At 35.0% G+C, this 18,862-nt stretch overlaps 1 protein-coding gene across 2 annotated transcripts in view; it reads right to left on the bottom strand.

The window, feature by feature from the left end:
• WWOX (WW domain containing oxidoreductase) overlaps positions 1–18,862 on the bottom strand; it is a 496,680-nt gene that overhangs the window by 469,390 nt on the left and 8,428 nt on the right. For both annotated transcript variants that reach the window (XM_062586320.1, XM_062586321.1), the window contains exon 5: positions 1,293–1,399. In XM_062586320.1, the coding sequence (XP_062442304.1) occupies positions 1,293–1,399 (107 nt within the window). The remainder of the gene's footprint in view (positions 1–1,292; positions 1,400–18,862) is intronic.

The raw sequence follows: 18,862 nt of genomic DNA, 5'->3' as shown, positions 1-18,862 counted from the left end.
GTCCTATGCTTGCCACTATTGAAAATCTCTGGGAATTCCATGTTATTGAGATAGAAACAAAAGAAAACACCTCTAATGTGAAGAATGATCAAAGGAGAAAAAAAAAAAAAAAAAAAAAAAAAGATGTGGTGAGTGGTAAGGAGGGGAAAATAAAAGTCATTAAGTTCACCTGGACAAAAGAAAACAGCTTAAATTCAAAGACTTAGCTTCTTTAAGATGATTTTGGTTCCAAAAAATTAGCAGTATTACAAGCATCATTTATTTAGAAATAATTGCTTATAAGTAAGTACTAGGTTTGTTTTCCACTAGTAAACGTAACTATCTTCAGACTACTTATATGGATATACTAATATTACCGAGTGTTCTCCCATATCATCTGGGAGCAGTCAAAATATTTTCAAAGCCTGGAAAATAAAGCTAAAACACTCATCACTAATTTTAATAAGACAAATAAAATTCCAATAATATGATCTTGTGGTTTATTATTCAAGTAAAGCATATAAGACTGTGTCAACACATCATCTCCTTAAAGTCAGCAGTCATAGCAAGCTTAGACAAAACTTCCTGCAATCCTTACAAATAAAGTAAATGATTAGGGGAGGAACAAATTAAGAATGCTGCTCAAATTTTAATAAGGGCCACAGAAGATCCAAAAAGAGGAACGGCAAGAGGAGTTCCGAATGAAAGAGAAACAAGGGAATAGAGAATATAGAGGAGCTTATATTTGCATGACAAAGTAGAAGGAAAAAAAGAAACAGAAGGAAGAAACTGCAAGGAAAAAATGTTAAGGCAGACTGTCTAGCAGCAATGGTTTCGAGGCCAAGGGATTGAGTAAAAAAACATTTTTAGCTGTGAAAGGTATGAGAATATTCCCCTAAAATCTCCCATAGTACAAAAACTATAGGCAAAATAATGGCTGCTGTTAATACCCGAGAGTCTACTCTACGCTCTAATTAGTTATGCATTTTGGTACTTGAATTATCCTGCCATATTAACTAATTATGAAATGTGCCTCAGTGGTTCTTTCAAACTTCTTAGTCCTTACAAAGCATTCACGTGTAATATGAATAACAAGGCATCAAGCCTTGCATGGCTATAAGGAATGACATCTCTCTTGTTCTGACATAAGAGTGAACAGAGTATTACCAAATAAAAGGCTTTTTCCTCAAATTCACGCACAGAAACTAAATACCTATGTAACTGCTACTACTGCACAGAAGTCTTCACGCCTATGTTTTATTCTGAAACTAGAAAATATAGCTTAACGTTGGACACTATAAATATTTACTTACCCACTCCGTAAGGATGCGCTGTACAGCATCATTGCCTCTTGACATGTTTCTGCAGGCCAGGATAACGTAAGCCCCATGCAGTGCAAAAGACTTTGCAGTTTCAAAACCTATGATAAAACATTTTGCTAGTGAGACATAGATCTTAGTAACAAGCGATAAAAAAGCTTAAAAAGAGGAGCCAAATACTTCAGTACTATAACCCTACCTGCAGTCTGCTACTTGTTTGCTAGTCACTTTAACCCATCTTTTAAGCACACACACAGAAAAGAAACAGACCTCACTTTGCGCAGGTCTTTGAGACAGTATTTTGTGCAAAACAGGCACAGAATCTTTAAAAAGCAGATTTCAATTTTTCTCTCAGTGCCTTCAGCTGGTAGAAAAGTAGAAACATACTTCCTCTTTTCTTGTTTTACCATGAAGAACGAGCCATAAACTAAGGCCGTAGACCTGTTACGTCTGCCTGGACTGTGGTGAATGTGACAGGAGTATGTCTGAGCTCTGGGTTGTCAGCTTTCACTCAATCTGAGGGCCACCTGAGCATGGGGGATCATCCAGTGGGAAGCATGGGGGAATAACCAGCAGAACCATTGGAGATAACTGCTCCATTTTCTGATCTGAATATCACCCCACCTGTGCACTTGAAAAATCTTTGCTAACAATTTGCCTAAATAATCTGAGTAAATTCAACTCATGTTTTGTCCTATCATCATTTGATATGGAGAATAACTGTTCTAGCTATAAATAAAAGATCAAATACCAGAAGACTTGCAAGTAATTTCAACGCATCAGATAGAGTATCACAAGGCTAAATGGGTCACTGGATAAACCAGATGATCCAATGAAAAAACAAATCCATTAAAAGTTTTTTCATAATTTACTAATCCAACAACCTGCAAGCACACTCATGTCAAGTCCACAACAAAGAAGGACAGATAGTTCACACCTGACTGCACTTTAAGTGTAGCCTGAATCTACATTCCCAGCTTCTTCTTTCACACAAACTTTCACAGTCAATTTCTAGACCACTGTACACTGTCAGTCTTTTTTACAATACTGCTAATCAATTCTTCCCCCTTCTGTACTTAAGATCTTCAGTCCTCCTTTCTAAAAGGAGGCTTCAGACTTCTCTTTACTGAACTTCAAGCTTGTTAACTTTGGACTGCACTGCAATCAGTTCAAATTATGAAACTGTTACCAAGAGCTACAACTCCTTCTGCCTTGAGATCATTTATAAGCATTGTAAGAGTATTCTATTTCATTGTCCAACTCATTAACAAAAAGCTGAATAAAATTTGGTTCTAGGTAAACTCACTTAATTAGAAATATTTGTGACAATTTACACTAGGAGACGATGAGTCCTTGGGAGTACAAAATGCCCATATCAAAGTGCAAAGGGTTAAGTCAGAAACTGGATTCCTACTGGGGTGAGCTACTACGTATTTGTGGCGTATTCAAGATTAGCATTGGACATCTCTCTCCATGGAGAGCAGCAACCAAAGACATTTCTATTCAGCTGAAAGAGGCATAACATGGCTTAATGAGTTCCAATTATACAAGCTTAAACTAGAAAAATGAAGAATCAAATTGAAATGCCCAACAATTGGAGTATGTGCAGAATAGGAAGAGGATATCTGTTCTAGCCTTATGACACTTCAAGCATGTTCACGTTTTCTTTTTAGAAACTGTTTACCTAAAAAGCCTGTTAAGATAGGCTGTCTCACTTTCAAAAAGCCCTGGAGCAATAAAATTCAGTTACAGCACAAGACGTAACTTACGTTATAGAAACAACAAACACCAGGACAAATTTATACCATTCTCTGCAATTACATACTTACAGTAGTTAAGTCCATTCAATTTTCTTGTATCTCTTTTAAAGCCATTCATTGTACCAAGCAGTTTTAATTACCTGTGTAATTCATTGCATGCACATGAATTCAACTACAGCATATACAAAGATTTCTCCTGTTCCTAATTCCACTTCGAATGTACTTAACCATGATTTTTCATGTAACTAATATAAGATATGTTGTACCAGAGCTCTATTAGCTAGCTGTATGCATCTTGGTTTGCACAATAACACTTATTTTTACCAGTCTAGCAGATTATTAAAACTGTGCAGACGATTTCGGAATACCATTCTTTTCTACTGTTATACAGAGCTACAGAGCTGACAATCAGCTTCATTAGCAAAATGCAATGATGTTTAGCTAACTCCACCCCATGTCACAGTTTGTACAAAATAATAAATTCCATGCTTCTCTCAGTTACAGTTAATAACTTGATTCTCATTATGGATGAATCTAAGGAAGATTAAAATCAAACCAAGTAAAGTACATGCTGCAAATTTAGGTTATTTTAATACCACCTTTGTTCTTCCCTGCAAACTTGCTGATCTGTGTTAAACATCCCTTTTTAGGGCTTACTCTTCCCTGGGCTACCAAAGAATTATTTTTTCACCTTTAGGCAGATACTTTCTGAATTCTTCCATGCAGCTGTGCTCAAAAAAACGTTCTCTTCTGAGGATTTTAAAGAATTAGTCCATCCTTTTATTCAGAATATAGCCACAGGTCAAGTGGTAATGTTTCTCCTCAAACATATTTTAAGCTGCTTGCTCATTCATTAGCACACTTCTACTGTATTTAGGACAGCTAGACTTACGCAAAAGGAGAACAACAAATCCAGATATCCCAAAGCACATAAAGGTTCCAATGCAACTACTGAATTACTAGCTATGGTAGGGACTGGATAGCACCATTGCCACTTGGTCTTTCTTTCACTTTGGGTGCAGCACAACAACTAAGTGGGAGCGTAAGAGAGTGCAACTTCAAACTAAAAAAAAAAATCAGAAGCAGGAGTCAGGAACTATGTAGATATTCAAGGCCTTTTACGGATTTAGTTCTTTGTTTTTCCCGCAAAAACTAATGCTTCTTTCCTCCTCCAGTGTCACATAGATAAAACAAGTGGGGAAAAGCTTCTAGTATGGTTGAAGAAACTACTAAAGTTTCTGGCAACAAGTTTTGCCTTTGAACAGAATGTATCAGTGTCTTCAATATACAGTGAATATTAAAGCCTCACCATAACATAGAGAATTGAGTTTTTAAACTACAAAACTATTTGAACTCTAAAGAAAAACTTTCTCTGCCTATAAAAACTATACTGAATCAAAACCCACATTGAATAATGTTTCATACACCAAACCACAAACATCATAAACCCCAAGTAACAGTAAAACCTCCAAAAAAGACAGACTCAAATACAAAGAAGTCTACATAATTATGTTAAGGAAGTACATAATTAAGAGACCAGACCAACCTTAGCTCTACCCTTAAGAGCAACTCCTGGGAGCTGGTTTCATCTAATCTGAGACTGTAGCCACCAGTCTGCATCCTTACACCGTCACAGTCATTTCACAATAAGAGTGTTAAAAGTATGATACTAGTGTCTTTTACAGGAAAGAAATTATATCCCTCAGTGGTTAAACTTTTGTACCATAGCACTACTGCACCGTGGCTGCAGAGCTGATTTAAACCATGTAGAACAGACAGCTACATTAAAGTACAACCTACTATTGACAAAAACTATTGTCACCTATATTCTACCTAGCCATACAACTGGCAAAAGGTGTATGACTGAAATTGTGTAGCTACAATGTATTGCTGTTCTGTTCTTCAGTTTCAACTATTCATGTCCCTAGGACTTCAAAGCAGGCTGCTAGAAATAATGCTCAACTTCAATAATCTCATATAGAAAATACACTACACTATCACGCATTATATATTAATTGTTCATGTTTTAAATCAGAACCACCACATTAGAAAAAAACAGTATAGGATAACATACTTGAGCACTAAGGATAGCCAATTATAAAGAATAAGACAGATATCCCCCACAATGTAATAGAAGAACAACATGCTCAAATAATAAACACTTTGAAAAAGCCGCCATACTACATGCCTCTATAAAACAGTTAGATGGAATTCACCAAGTGGAAAAGAAACTCAATTTCTTGTTTGAAGTAGACAGCACAGCATCCATTTACAAAACCTCCCACAAGCCTGTAGTAAAGAACGTGCACCAGGCATTTGCATACTTTAAAACTTCTCTTTATTCCAAATGCAAGTAAGGAAGTTTGAACACACAAGAAGAAATCCAAAAAAAAATTCAGATGGTTCCAAAGTTTTTTCAGTGTCTTATATATAACAGTGATACCATATCTCTTTCCAACAGCTTAGGCCTCAATTTAAAAGCTTCTATTTTCTTCAAAGCCATTTCTTCCTTTCTCTCAATTGACAGGAGAACTCTATAGGCCCTGACTTTCTAAAGTTTCTTCATATATGCTTCAGTAATGATATAAAGACATCATAAGTTCAGCCTTCCTTGAGCTCTACATCACAGGCAGTGTAAACCTAAACTAAAGGGAATCCAGAAGAAAAACTTCTTTCCTTTCAAAACAGCAAATACAACAAGACCAAGTAAGTTAACAAAAGCATTAGTCTTTTGCATTGTGTTTTTCTGGCCTTTCATATACTGACAGATTACTTGCGAACTCTAGAACAGCAGAAAAACATCCTCATTTTGCAAGTGTACAAAATGTCCAAGAGAGAACTATTTCCTCTACACAGAAGCGATATAGAGGATAATGCAACAAGGATGCTATTTCCTTGGGTTTTTTGGTCTCCTTGCTCCAAGTTCTCTTCAGAAGACCATTCATGCCTCTGACACTTCCTCTCAAACTCAGATCGATATGTAGCACTTAATTTTACTTCAGTTTTAAGAAATAGGAAAGGAAGAAAAGCGTCCTTGTTCTGTTTGGCCAGTGTGCTTCTACAACACAAATCTTACCTCAGAAATTTCCTTATGGTATGCACAGAACCAACAAAACCTTGACAGTTTCAAGCCATCAAATAAGGTTCAGCAGGTATGCAAAAACTTTTAAAACCCTTTTCTGTTTAAACCCTTAACATTTTGATAAGGCACAACAGTTATTATCTATCAAACAATTCATCTGTAATCCATAATGCAATATGTAGTCATCCACTCAAATCTTTTTTTTTTAAATGTAGAAGTAACCAAAATTCCACAAAAATATTTTTCTAAGTAGAAAACTTTACTTCCTTCCACTACCCTTTGTTTTGAAAGCAAAACCTTACAGAACAGAACTTTTCCTGTATCAAAAGCAGACAGTTTTATTTGGGGGATGTAGAGTTCTGCTTTAAGAGAATATATCACAATATATCCTATATACTTTCAAAAAATGTAACATGCAATATAAATGAAAGGTAAGTTACATCCAATTTCACTGCAGATGAGAGTGAACTGTGAAAGGTTAAATACTTGCTCAAGAACTTGCAACAAATCATCTTTATAATCCAAAACAGACTCACCCCCACTACTGATACTTAAGCAAACAGACTAGACAGTTTTCGACTTTTGGGACCTCTTCAAGAGCACTACACAGAAATGGTAAAGACTCATATGCATCTCCAAATTTATTTCAACATGAAAGAACTAAACACCATTGACAATGAATCAAACTTTCTCATTCAACTGTTCTTCAAAAACAGGGATAAAGAATTTTGAGTCATATAAGCTTATTTTCAGGTTGAATATTGTAACAATAATGTGTTAGTGGAAGATAATCTTCTGTAACTAAGATTTCCTTTGCTTGTGCTGGTGATTCAAGGACACAACTTTCAACAGATCTGTCATTTGCAGTGATTGTAGCCATAAGCAAATGAAAATGGTTGTTTTGAGTAAGAACTTATAAATAAAATGAGCACCCCAAAGAGAAAAGAGTCCTGCTTCTTCGGTTTAGAAGTCCTCATATTTCCTGCATAATCAGAAAAAAATTCTACTTTCCATGTATGTCTAAGAATGAGTCTTTCCTGTGATGATGCTGATACAACCCAAAAAATATTTTCCATATAAATTCTTGAACTACAATCCACACATCATTGATACATATAAACTCACACTTTTCAGACCCCAGAAGCACCAAGCATATCATACAAGGACAAAGAACAAAATTGTGGGCCACAATCATTGTTTCAAAAAGTCTCCACCTCACCCACCTCATGTTGCATTTTGCCATTCTTCATCCATTGAATGACAGAAGTATGTCCCCCAGAACCAATCCCCCAGAATTTTTTTCTTGAACACTTAAAGCGTGTTTTATTAGTCCCACAGAAGCTACCAGTGTAGCACTTTACTACTACTAAAATCATCTGCAGGCATTTATACAAGCTGTCATATCTGAACATCACATCTGCAAGAATAGTCTGTTTGAACTTTTTATTCCCCATGCTTCTTCAAGCACTGAAGAAGTTCATGTTTTCTTTTGATTGTCTTTAAATATGACAGTGCGGCTTCTTGCAAGCAAATCAGCCAGGTTTTTCCTAACACAACTCATTTGTTGCATTTAAAAGAAAGATATTAGAATTTAACATTTGGCTTTATAACTTAATATATAATGAGAATTTATTACAGCTTGCCTCTTTTTCTGTCTTTATACAATTTTTTCCTCTGTAACAGACATCACAGCATGGCAGAAGATAGGCAACTGAATATACAGCAACTCAGCACACTACATCATTGTCTAGACATAAATAATCTTTCTATTTAAAAGTGCATCCACATGTACAATTACCAAGATATGTCAAACGATCATGAAAAAATTACATACATTTAAAAAGAAACCTGAGCTAGCAACTGTTTCAAAACAAGTGAAACTCATTTTAGTGACACTTGTATTACTTATTTGTGGAGGTAGGGGGAAGCTAAAATTACTCTATTTATTCAGAGTGTCATATGCTTATATTCATAAAGGACAAAGAAAATATTCTGTTAGACTAGAGCTACGTTAATATACTTTTATTTATATTTCAAAATAAACTCTTCCCAACCTTAGTTGGGATCCAAATCTCACAATGCAAATCAACATCAAACTAACATCTCAACGAAACCTAGATTCTCAATAGCCAACTTGATACATCACTTAGGACAGGCAATTTCCCATTAGCTAACTATTCCTAAACATCTAGTCGCTAAGGGATAAATGACTAGGCCTTTTTGGCTTTTTTGTATATTTAAAAGCAATAATTGTAAACACCATTACTTGAATACATTATTAATTAAACAAAATCCAACTTTTTCGTACATGCTATTACAGCTTCACAGATGTTCTATAGCAAAGCTGAAGGGAAGTAGTGACAACAAAACTCAAAGCAGCCATTCGTAAAAAAATCATTAAGGATTTCCTAACTTTAGTAGCAAGTATCAAAGGCCAACCATAAAGAGACTGTAGTTTCCAGTGTGGAATCCACATATCCTGAGAAGCTTTTGTTCCAGACAAGTGCCAGAGTAACTGCATTCATGACTAGGTTTATAAAAATATCTGATCAGATATCCAGTAGGTAGCTTCAAAAAAGGCTTCAAAAGCATTTTTGAGGGGCATATATTTTTTTCAACCTGTTCTCAACAACAGTCTTTGGACTTCTTGTTGTTGTTTTTAAAAATGCCTTCCTTCCTACACAAGCATTCTCAGACCACATAAAAGCCCAGAGAATTTTCAAGTTTAAATTTATCTTTAACAAGATAGTGTCTCAGGGTGGTTTGGGGTTTGTTTTTCTTATTTTTTTAGATCAGATTTTAGAAAGTGTTCCGAGTTAGAGAAATGAGATTGGCACTCTCCTCTTTTAAAGACGCTTTTCGCATCTGCGGTAGCTTGCAGCAACAATTTTCCTCACCAAAGCAACAGAAAACACCCAGAAGTTGCCTAGTTTGAGTACTTCTGTTCTTCCATAGACCAGCAGTACTATACTGGTGAGTCAAATCCTAATTAAACATACCAAAAAAAAGTTGCACATTTTAAGTCTCCTTTTGACAAGTTTAACAGTGCAAAGTTAATAAAAGAAGTAAAATCAATAAAGTTAGAGGAATTTCATCCAATCTGCAAGTTATTTCATGAGAAATACTCACTTTTATGTAAAAAAACTGAAAAAAAAAAAAAAACCTACAGCATAAATTGAACCAAGCTATTGTTCTTTAAAAGAAACAATTATTTATTTATATCACAGTTACATAAACAATGAAACAGCCTAAAATGTGTATTGGGCATTTTTCAGAAAAATGATAAAACAGGATCCTGTCCCGAACAGCACACAATTTACTTTGCAAAAAAAGCTGCCACTAAGAGAATCAAACATACACAGCCAGGTCCTGTTCTAAAGAGCTCACAATCCATGTTGTGGAAAAAAAGGAATAGATGAACAGATTGAACATTACAACAGTTCTTGATTTCTGGTAGCCACTGCCCACCTCTGTTTCAGTAATGTGAGGTTAAATAACTTGTTTAGTTAAGCAATTAAAAAAAATACTAAAATACAAGAGTCTCTAATTACAGGATCCTGGGAAAATAATTTAATACAGGAAGGATGCAGTTCACCGTTGCAGAATTCCTTCTGGTGCAAGCGAACAGAGACAACAGACAGGAGGTAGCAACGGGCAAGATAACAGATGTGGAGATTTGGGAATTTATACAATACTGGGTTACCTTCTTATAGTCCAGTTTTTCTGGATTAGATGGAATCCATTTAAACAGAATGGGTACCAACCTCCCCAGTTCAAAACTGGCAAACCTTTTAGGCGTGCTTTAAACTACGAAGGAAAGAAGGGAGATGGGAAGCTGTTATGTAACTCAAATGATCCACCATGCGGTTCCGACATACAAAGTAAGGCAGGAGATGGAGTTGTTCTGAAACAAAAGATGAAGAATAAGAAGAGTATTAACAAAACATGTCTATACACAAAAGGAGAATGGAAAACAAGTAAGAATTAGAAGTCATTAAATTATTATGCAAGGCCACAGCTAAATTGTCTCAGTTTCAATTAGGCCATTAAAACATCCATCTTCTAACTCTAGAACTGGTGCATAACATTTGTTTATATGACCGCACCTAAGGCCTACCTGCTAATAGCTGGAACACAGGGAACCTAACAGAGCGCTGAACAGCAATAATCTTCCAAAGAGAATGGCCAGTTACAGCTGTGCTTGATGTCATTTTTTTCATCTTCCAAAAAAGAATTAGAAAGGCAGATGGGGCATTCAAGTCAAAAATAGATAGGCTTACAAAAAAAATTACATTTGCAGAACAGGAAAAACTGCAAGGGAAAGACACATACTAGACATCTTCTAAAAACTATTGTTTCTTGTGACAACCATATTGCACTCTCAAACTTTGAGTCACACTTTGCAACACTACTATAAAGTAGGCAAAAGCATTACACCTACTGATAGCCAGGAAAACAAGACCAAGTGTTGAACAGTTCTTTCAAGATCACATAGAATTCAGGCTGTCCAATTCCTGCTCTCACATTCAGTCTGCCTAGTCCACAAGTTCCCCAGGGAAGTGACTAAATTTCAAATTAAGTGTGTAAAGCCTAACAAGTGACATTATTCAAACTACACCACATACCATTATGAAGCATCCATCTGCCTTCCATTCTAGATACAAAAACATCATTTTGTTTTCCTAGAGACAAATGTTCAAAATTTCACATATAAAGAACAAAATCTGGAAGCTCAGGTCTCTATTTCTTTGACTACAAATTAGATTCAGAAAGAGATACAATAAAACAGATTTTCTCCCAAACTTATATCACAACTTCCACTCATTCAGGATGCCAAAAACATGCTGCCAAATGGGTCTCACACACTTTCATATAGCCTTCACTCCATATTTCTGTAAAGCATAAAATAGTTCAAATTTAGATTCAGAGTTAAAATCCTACAAGTATTCACACCTCTCAGCAACTGCTTATGGCTGGATACAGACCCAAGCAAGTAAAAGTCTTTCTTGAAAAAGCCTTCTTTATTCATTTCTAGTTGCCTTGATTTCTACTCTACCTCAATTATTCCTTCTGCTAAAGGATTTTACTGCTTCTCAGTTGAGTATTCTTTTTATCCAGTAATGGAACTGAACTCCCATTTTAAACTGGAACATGATATGGATATAATCCATAAACTTAGGTCAAAATCTGTAGCCATAAGCTGCCCCATCTGTAAAACAAGGGTAATTGTACATTCCCTAAAATCCTAAGTAGTACAGCTAATGTCTGGAAAACACAAATGTGCAGAAGCAAGAAATATTGTTCATGATAGCCAATGGCAAAAGAACAGAAATAGAACCTTTAATGGCTCCTGGATCTCTGAACAAACAATATACTAATGTTTTCAGTAATTTGGTTGTCTTAGATTAGAAATCTACTTAGCAAACTTTTAAACACTCAGGGATTTCTTACACAAAGACAGCTTTTTGACTAATCATAAGAAGAAAATGCCTAAGTTTTATGAGCTTGAATTTAGATATCAAAAATAAGGGAATCTCAATTAAAGAATATGCTGTAAAGCTATTTGGATAAAGAATTAAAAAAAAATGAGGCGGCAAACACCATACTTTCTACAAAGATAACATACAGGGGTGAGGAAAAGGACCTATAGGAAGAAAAATTTCTAAGTAACATTCATTTCTCTGAACCTCAGATCAAAGTACACGTGGAAGATTTTAAATAAACATATCCAAAACTGATCTGTGGCAATCCTTGCTCATACAGATACTATGATGCAGAAAGAAGAATAACAGCCAGATAATTTAACTTTACTTTTTAATTAGTATACAGGGGACATTAACAAAGAATAGAAACTTAAAGAACAGTCAAAATGTAAAATATTGAGATTTGAGTGTGTTCCATATAAAACCAGTTCAGAGGGAGTTATCTGAAGGAACAAAGAAAGCTTTAAAAGCCACAGAGTAGAACTCCAGGAAGAAATCAAAGCCAGCCAAAAGCTATATGAACACAAAAACTAAGACTGAGGCTATGCAGCTGAACAGAGGGCTACAAAGATCTCACTTTTAAAAAGAAAAGCCTATAGAAGAAGTGGAAAAAGGAAGGAAAAATTATCTTTCACCTCCTGAAGAAAAATAGAAGTATGCAAAGGAGTTCTTGAAAGAGTAAGACTGAGGGCATAATCAGTAACAGAATCATGAACTGCAAATACCATTAATTTGTAAAATAAATTGCAGAAGATGAAACTATTTGGTTTTTTTAGCTATCTTCCTAGCTAGGTTAGGGAGTAAACTCTAGGAATTAAGAGATATGAAAATGAATGCAGCAGATGTCTCGAAGTCACACACTGCCTTTTAGAAATGTTTCCCTTTCTTAGACTTTAGGATGGATATAACCTCAGGATCTTCCTCACAGTACAACAGTCGTCATATTCTGTAAAATATGGGTAAAATTCTGGTCTCACTTATTTTAATATAAGCTTTGCTACTGACTTCAGTGAGCTCAGGATTTCAGCCTTTACCAGCCCAAGTTCTCATCTGCTTCCTTTCACTTCCTTTTCAGTGCGGATTTACTGTTTCAGATTTGAGTTTCTAAAGCTTATAAATCCTTGTCACAATCAATTCTGCAGAGCTCAAAAGGGACACAAGATGCTGAAAGGCTTCCTTCTGACCTTACAGCTCGGCAGAGTTATTAAGAATGTTCCAGGTGATAAACCAAAAACTACATATCCATTAGTGTACACACAAATGCTGTAACTAGTTGACAGTATCTAGAAAAAAGGCACTAGATGTCTCACAAGATATGGTCATTAGAAAACAGTATTCACTTATTAACCTCTTTGGTCCCCATCATCTACAAGCATTTTAAAAGAAATACAAACATACAGTTAAGATTATTCAAACAATACTTGCAGTGCAGTCTGCTTTCAAAACATGAAGACACAAGATCATGTAGTTTTGTGTTGTCAGAGAAAGACTGAATCATGCAGTTCTTTTAATCTCTCGCCTATGAAGTGTACAATATTATAACTTTGTTTATAATGAGAAAAATCTTCCAGAAATTAAATATTTTGGGAGACATTTAGAAAAGTGATGGAGTTATTTCAAGCCTCATGGAGAAGTCTTAATAGTTAAGAAAACGTGCATCACACATGAAGGCTCCTGTTCTACAGATACATTATTCCAGTGCAAAATAAATACCAGAAAGTATAGCATGGGCATAGCTAAATCCCAACCTTTTTGAAAAGATTCCATTACAAGGAGTAATCACTATTGAATCTTTTAGCCCAGATGTAATTTCTTACATGCTACAATACGTTTCACATGCATTGTGAATTTCAGCCAAGGTTGATGAAGTTCAATAACTTGGCTAACCAACCACGTGTACTCCTCATTACAGAAGTAATAAATAGATTCATCAAAATGGACATGAAAAAGCAATATGAAGATCTGACACCGTTTCCAGCTTACTCAATAAGAAAAATAAATTACGTAAGTCCAAGAGGATTTTTTAATATTTACAACATGCAAACAAGTAGACAGTAGGTGCCTTATGCAAAATAGAGCAATACTCATATTTAATATTATTAAGCCAGAGTAAACAGTGATGGCATTCATGAAACACTCTGTATCACTACATTCTATTGTAGTGGCAGCAATGTAAATTAAAGAGGGCGCTCTTCCCTGTTAAGATTATTCAAAGTTTGAAAAATTACAGCATTTTGCAGTTGTTCAATTTTTCAAAATACAGCAGTACAAATTCATGACCAACAGCTACTAACATCCAGCAAAAGGATGAGGTAAAGATTCATCAACACAGGCACTTTCCCATCAAAGTCCTCCCTAAACAGTGCTTTTGTAGCCACACAACATACTCTGGCCAAAGACAGATTGCTTTGCAAGATCCAGCCTCTTCTGGAGAAAAACTGTACTCACATTCCCCAAAAATTTGGGTACAACAACATTCTTGCCTGCTACACAACAACAACAAAAAAAACATAGCTATGCTGGCAGAAGACTCTACTGTAAAAGTTACTCAATAAAAGCATAATTCTGTAGAGGTAACTTATTTTTCTCAAGAGAGGCCATTTTATCCTATTAGGACAAAGCATTCACATGCTAGCTGTACACATGCCAGCAGTCCTTTTTTTCAGTTAATATACTGTGCTTCTTATAGTAGTGAAATACTGGATAGATGGAGCCTAGAGTTCACAAAAAATATAAAGTATGTTCATTAAGGAACAGCTCATGCTTTTTAAAGTCCAATATATACAAAACTATCTAGTGAAAAGAATCTCTGGAACAGCTAGGACTTGGTCAAGAAAACAAATAATCTAAGGTTTTTATCTGCTAGTCTTTGTCTGCCTCACAAAAACCTTAGAACCCAAACTGTCATAAACAATATCTGCTTCGCTCCCCCACATATGAAATACTTCCAGTGTGAAAACATACAACCATGCAAAGTTATAAGAGTTCTCTTACAATCACACTGCTTAAGCAAGGAGTTTCCCAATGAAGACAAGATGCATCTCCTTACTAAAATCCTACTGCTTCCCTTCTTTCTAAGCATCCAGCTACAACAGAAATACCTACAGAAATCGTTCACAGAAATGGGCAGAGGTTTCAATTTATCAACCAAATGGAATTCAGGCATTTACAAAAGCTAACTTTGCTTCAAAGGATGAGCTCTTTGCACTGAATTGGGAAAATGTTATCAGCGCAAGAGTATTCAAGAAGTATTGCCACAAGTTTGATCCCACTTGTCCCATCCCTTTTGTCTGCTCTAGTGAGAGAAACAGATGAAAATAGGCAACTTCTAGAAAGCAAACCTCCTTGCCATTTACACACCATATAACAACCTTGCACTGCATAACATACAAAAAAAAGAGCTTTACAGTTAGAGATCTTTGTACAAAGTTAGCATGTGAATACAACTCAAAAATAGCAATACAGACCAGTGATGTATTTTCTTTAAAGATTAGTTTTTCTAACACAAACTATCTAATAAAAACAGACTGCATTTTTAAAAGACTGGTAAAATTCAGATACTAAAGTATAAGAAAAATTCCATAACCATACAGGAAACCATAAAGTAAATCTGAAACAACAAGTAGTATCTGAGCAGTTCATTTGTAGAAGTTCTGCCAGATGTATAATCTTTAAATACTATTTCATCTGGAAACAGAGCAGAGAAATTAGAAAGCCAGCCTTGTGCTTTCAAAGAAAAATATACACGTATTTTAAAGGAGAATTGGTGATCAAGTTCCGAAATAGAGCTGAACAATTCCTTGTTGACAGATTCAAACAGACATCTGTGGACTTGGTCCTCTAAACTCCATGCAGTAGAGAGAAAGACAATGAACATATTTAAGACTGTCAAACTAATACTATTAAAATGAGAGTTCTCAATGGTATCTGCAAGGGTCTGTTTTATTCCTCCCATCTGATCTGTGTTTGACTCAAATGAGACCATTCATTGGTCTAATTAGGATTCAGCAAATGTTATCTTCTTTGTGTGGAGACTGATAAAGCCAGCCTCAGTAAAAATGCTCTGTCATCCACAAATAATCTCAGGAACTTGTATGACTAGGATGGTTCCCATATTCACAAAGTTTTATTCTCTGCAGGTATAAAACAGCCAATTTTTGATTTCTTAAAAAAATCCTTGTGCGCTTTCTGAAGCGAGATTCCTGGCCTTCCAATGGTTTAAAAGTTCTATTCCCACCCTGATGGTATTAGATCTTAGATGTCATTGGTCCAGGAATTAACACTCCTACATGTCAGACTGCTGAACCCTTGCTCTTATTTTTCCAGAAAAAGAAACAAAGATTTTAGTATTTTCAAAGCAGAATGATTTAAGAGGGGTAGCCATTCCACATTGCTCACAGATGTGTAGTGTTCAAATAATGTCCCATCTGAGGGAGATTTCTGAATTAGGTGCAGGTGATGCAATGAAAGGCACATGATAAATTGCAGAGCTACACAGTTTGTATTTATCACAAAAGCACCACCATGTGTGAACAAAATCTAATCATCTACATGTTACTACGATGAATAATATGGAGTAAATTATCAAGTTATCCATTGTCAAAATGTTACTTTCTACAGTTCCACAATATTCAGTTATGTTTGTGTATATATACAAGCCCTCACTGCAATCAACTATGGTACCTGATGGTGGGAATACAGACTATTACAGCTCAGTTCTGATAAAGCTAAACCTGTTTTGAGCATAACTGAATATTTTCTTGATTTCATATACCTGATCTTCAAGTATTGGTTATATTTGTTTAAGGCAATTTAAGTCAGCAGTAACGGTTGCATAAGTCAATCTCAAAGGAAGGGCAAAATAACATACGATGGCATCCTCTCCTGAAATTTATTAGCCATTTTCCCAACCTTTGGCATCAGTATGACAGCGCTTACTAATACTGAAGCTCTGTACAAGAAACAAAAGACAATTTCTTACACCAGAAGTATATATGGAGTTAGAGATTGGATCATTGACTCGTCTTTTAAGTACCGATTAATAGTACCTACTATACAACTTCTCTCCTTGTTGAGACGTCTACATTACACAGCAGTAAAAATACCAGATAAAATAGAAGTCCATTTAACCAAACCAAACCAAACATTAACAGATAATTTAAAAAATAAGCTAAAAATATCACCACAATTATAAAGTTGTGATATCTCTTGCAAAGCATAATCAAAAATAGTAGTATAGCAACTCACATTATGGGTAAAGTTTCTGGATTTTTTCTTCAGTATTTGAACAAATTAAGCTGCTCAAAGCCAAATGTTTTTCATTTTCTTGAGATAATCTGTTTGATCCAAGCATCCCTCAAAAACCAATTAACAGATTTCTTCTGCCTTTGATACAGAAAAAATTAGACTTGCAGTTTGAGCTATAGGTTGATTATGATTAATACAGCATTGTAATAAAATCTTGGAAATGCATTAAAAAAAATTTTTGTAGAATCTGCCTGACTGCACAGAATATACATATTTTGTCCCTTCATACTATACTGCAATACTAGTTACATTTTACTACTCATGCGTACTCTAGCAGTCACAATAGGTTAGGCTGAACTGCACTCAGCACAGAAAATAAAGCTCGTGGACATACAGTTTTTCAAGGTCATGTAGCTATGTGAACCACAGACAGCAACATTTGTATAATTCACACAAAATCACATTAGCTATACTACTGTCTCCCTGATGTTAAAAGGAAATAATACTTAAAAAATGTCAGATTTGAGAAGATTGCTTACAAATGCAGTTGAAAATACATTATCTTTTTACAAAACAGAACCTAGAGAAACACAACATGCTGCTTAAAATTTTGACTCCTCGCACCAATTATTAAGAAAACATAAACAAAATTCCAGAAGCTATTACCAAAAAAAAAAGAAAAAAATCCACCAAGTCTCTTTTGTTTAAGATTCTCAAAGAGCAACATGGCCCTCTAGTGGAAAAACTACTAAGTATGATTGTTCATAGAAAAGACAGTACAGACTAGAGAAACTTTGTAGCCTAACTGATGTTCAGAAAACTTTTCACTTTAAGCATATCAATTTATATGTTAAGAGCTGAGTAATTCATTAACCTTTTCCAAGTTGCTAATGAAAACTAATGAGGCACTCAAAAAAGTACTAAAAAATTAAGTATATAAGCACTTTTTATAGCAATTTTAAGGACTAAGAAAGTGGATATGTGATCTAGCACATTCATACTGTCCATATTTCTATTTCTTAGGAAATAGGAATAAATGGAAGCAAAGAGAGAAACATGGCTAGCTGTTCATCAGAAGCCAAACATTAAAAAGGACCTAACTGGAAGGAAAATATCAGAAAGAATTATAGAAAATATCACTTTGTTTCCGCATTCAGTTCTCTGAAATAGACTGCCTGAATTCTTCATAACTTTTTATTAGCATAAAGGAATAGAACTCGAACTGAACAGATCTTCTGATCTATCCAGAAACACCACAGAGTACAGAGCATCATTCTATTTTTAGGGAAATGATAGAGAAGATAATGACAATAAAGTAACATTTGAGAAGCCAGTATAGGTGATGCTTTTACTCTACTTCTGCTGAAATCATCCGACGTTTTTCCTCAATAACCAAGTAACCCTCTCTACTTTCAGAAGATAGGGAGATTTTTTTTAACTCCTAAGAGAAAAAAAAAAGTTTCTGAACAGCTACATTGGATTCCTTTATTAGAAGGTACATTGGATTTCTTTTATTAGGTTCACAAATTAAGTCAGTTGAAATATCATTCCATGATCTGTTGATCTATTTCAAATTTTTCAAAGCAGTGCATTGGGATTAATATAAAAAATAAAGTTATTTCTGTGTTCATCTGTCTTTGAAGGGATCCTCATTTTCCAAACCTGTTTTGGGCATCCAGCAATGTGATAATTCAAAATGTGCTTTTCTGCATTTTGAAAGACTGCTATCTAACCACTTTTACCTTGATATTTTTCCACCCATTTTGAAACTAAGAATTTCTCAGCAACATGTAAATGACCTATTTTCAGAGACTATAAAATCAGTTTCAAATACATATTTGAAATGAGTTTGGATAAGAATGAAACAGCTTACTGATTTTTTTCAACATTAGGTGCAAATGTTCAACAACCTCGCTATTTTGTTTTAATCACTTTTTGCTTAATGAAAAACATTTTCTCCTGATCAATATTTACTTGAAAATATTCACCCTT

This window comes from Rhea pennata, chromosome 13 (assembly GCF_028389875.1).
Source record: "Rhea pennata isolate bPtePen1 chromosome 13, bPtePen1.pri, whole genome shotgun sequence".
Taxonomy (NCBI): Eukaryota; Metazoa; Chordata; class Aves; order Rheiformes; family Rheidae; genus Rhea; species Rhea pennata.
The sequence above is the reverse complement of the archived record's forward strand: the minus strand, read 5'-3'. Positions and strand labels throughout refer to the sequence as shown.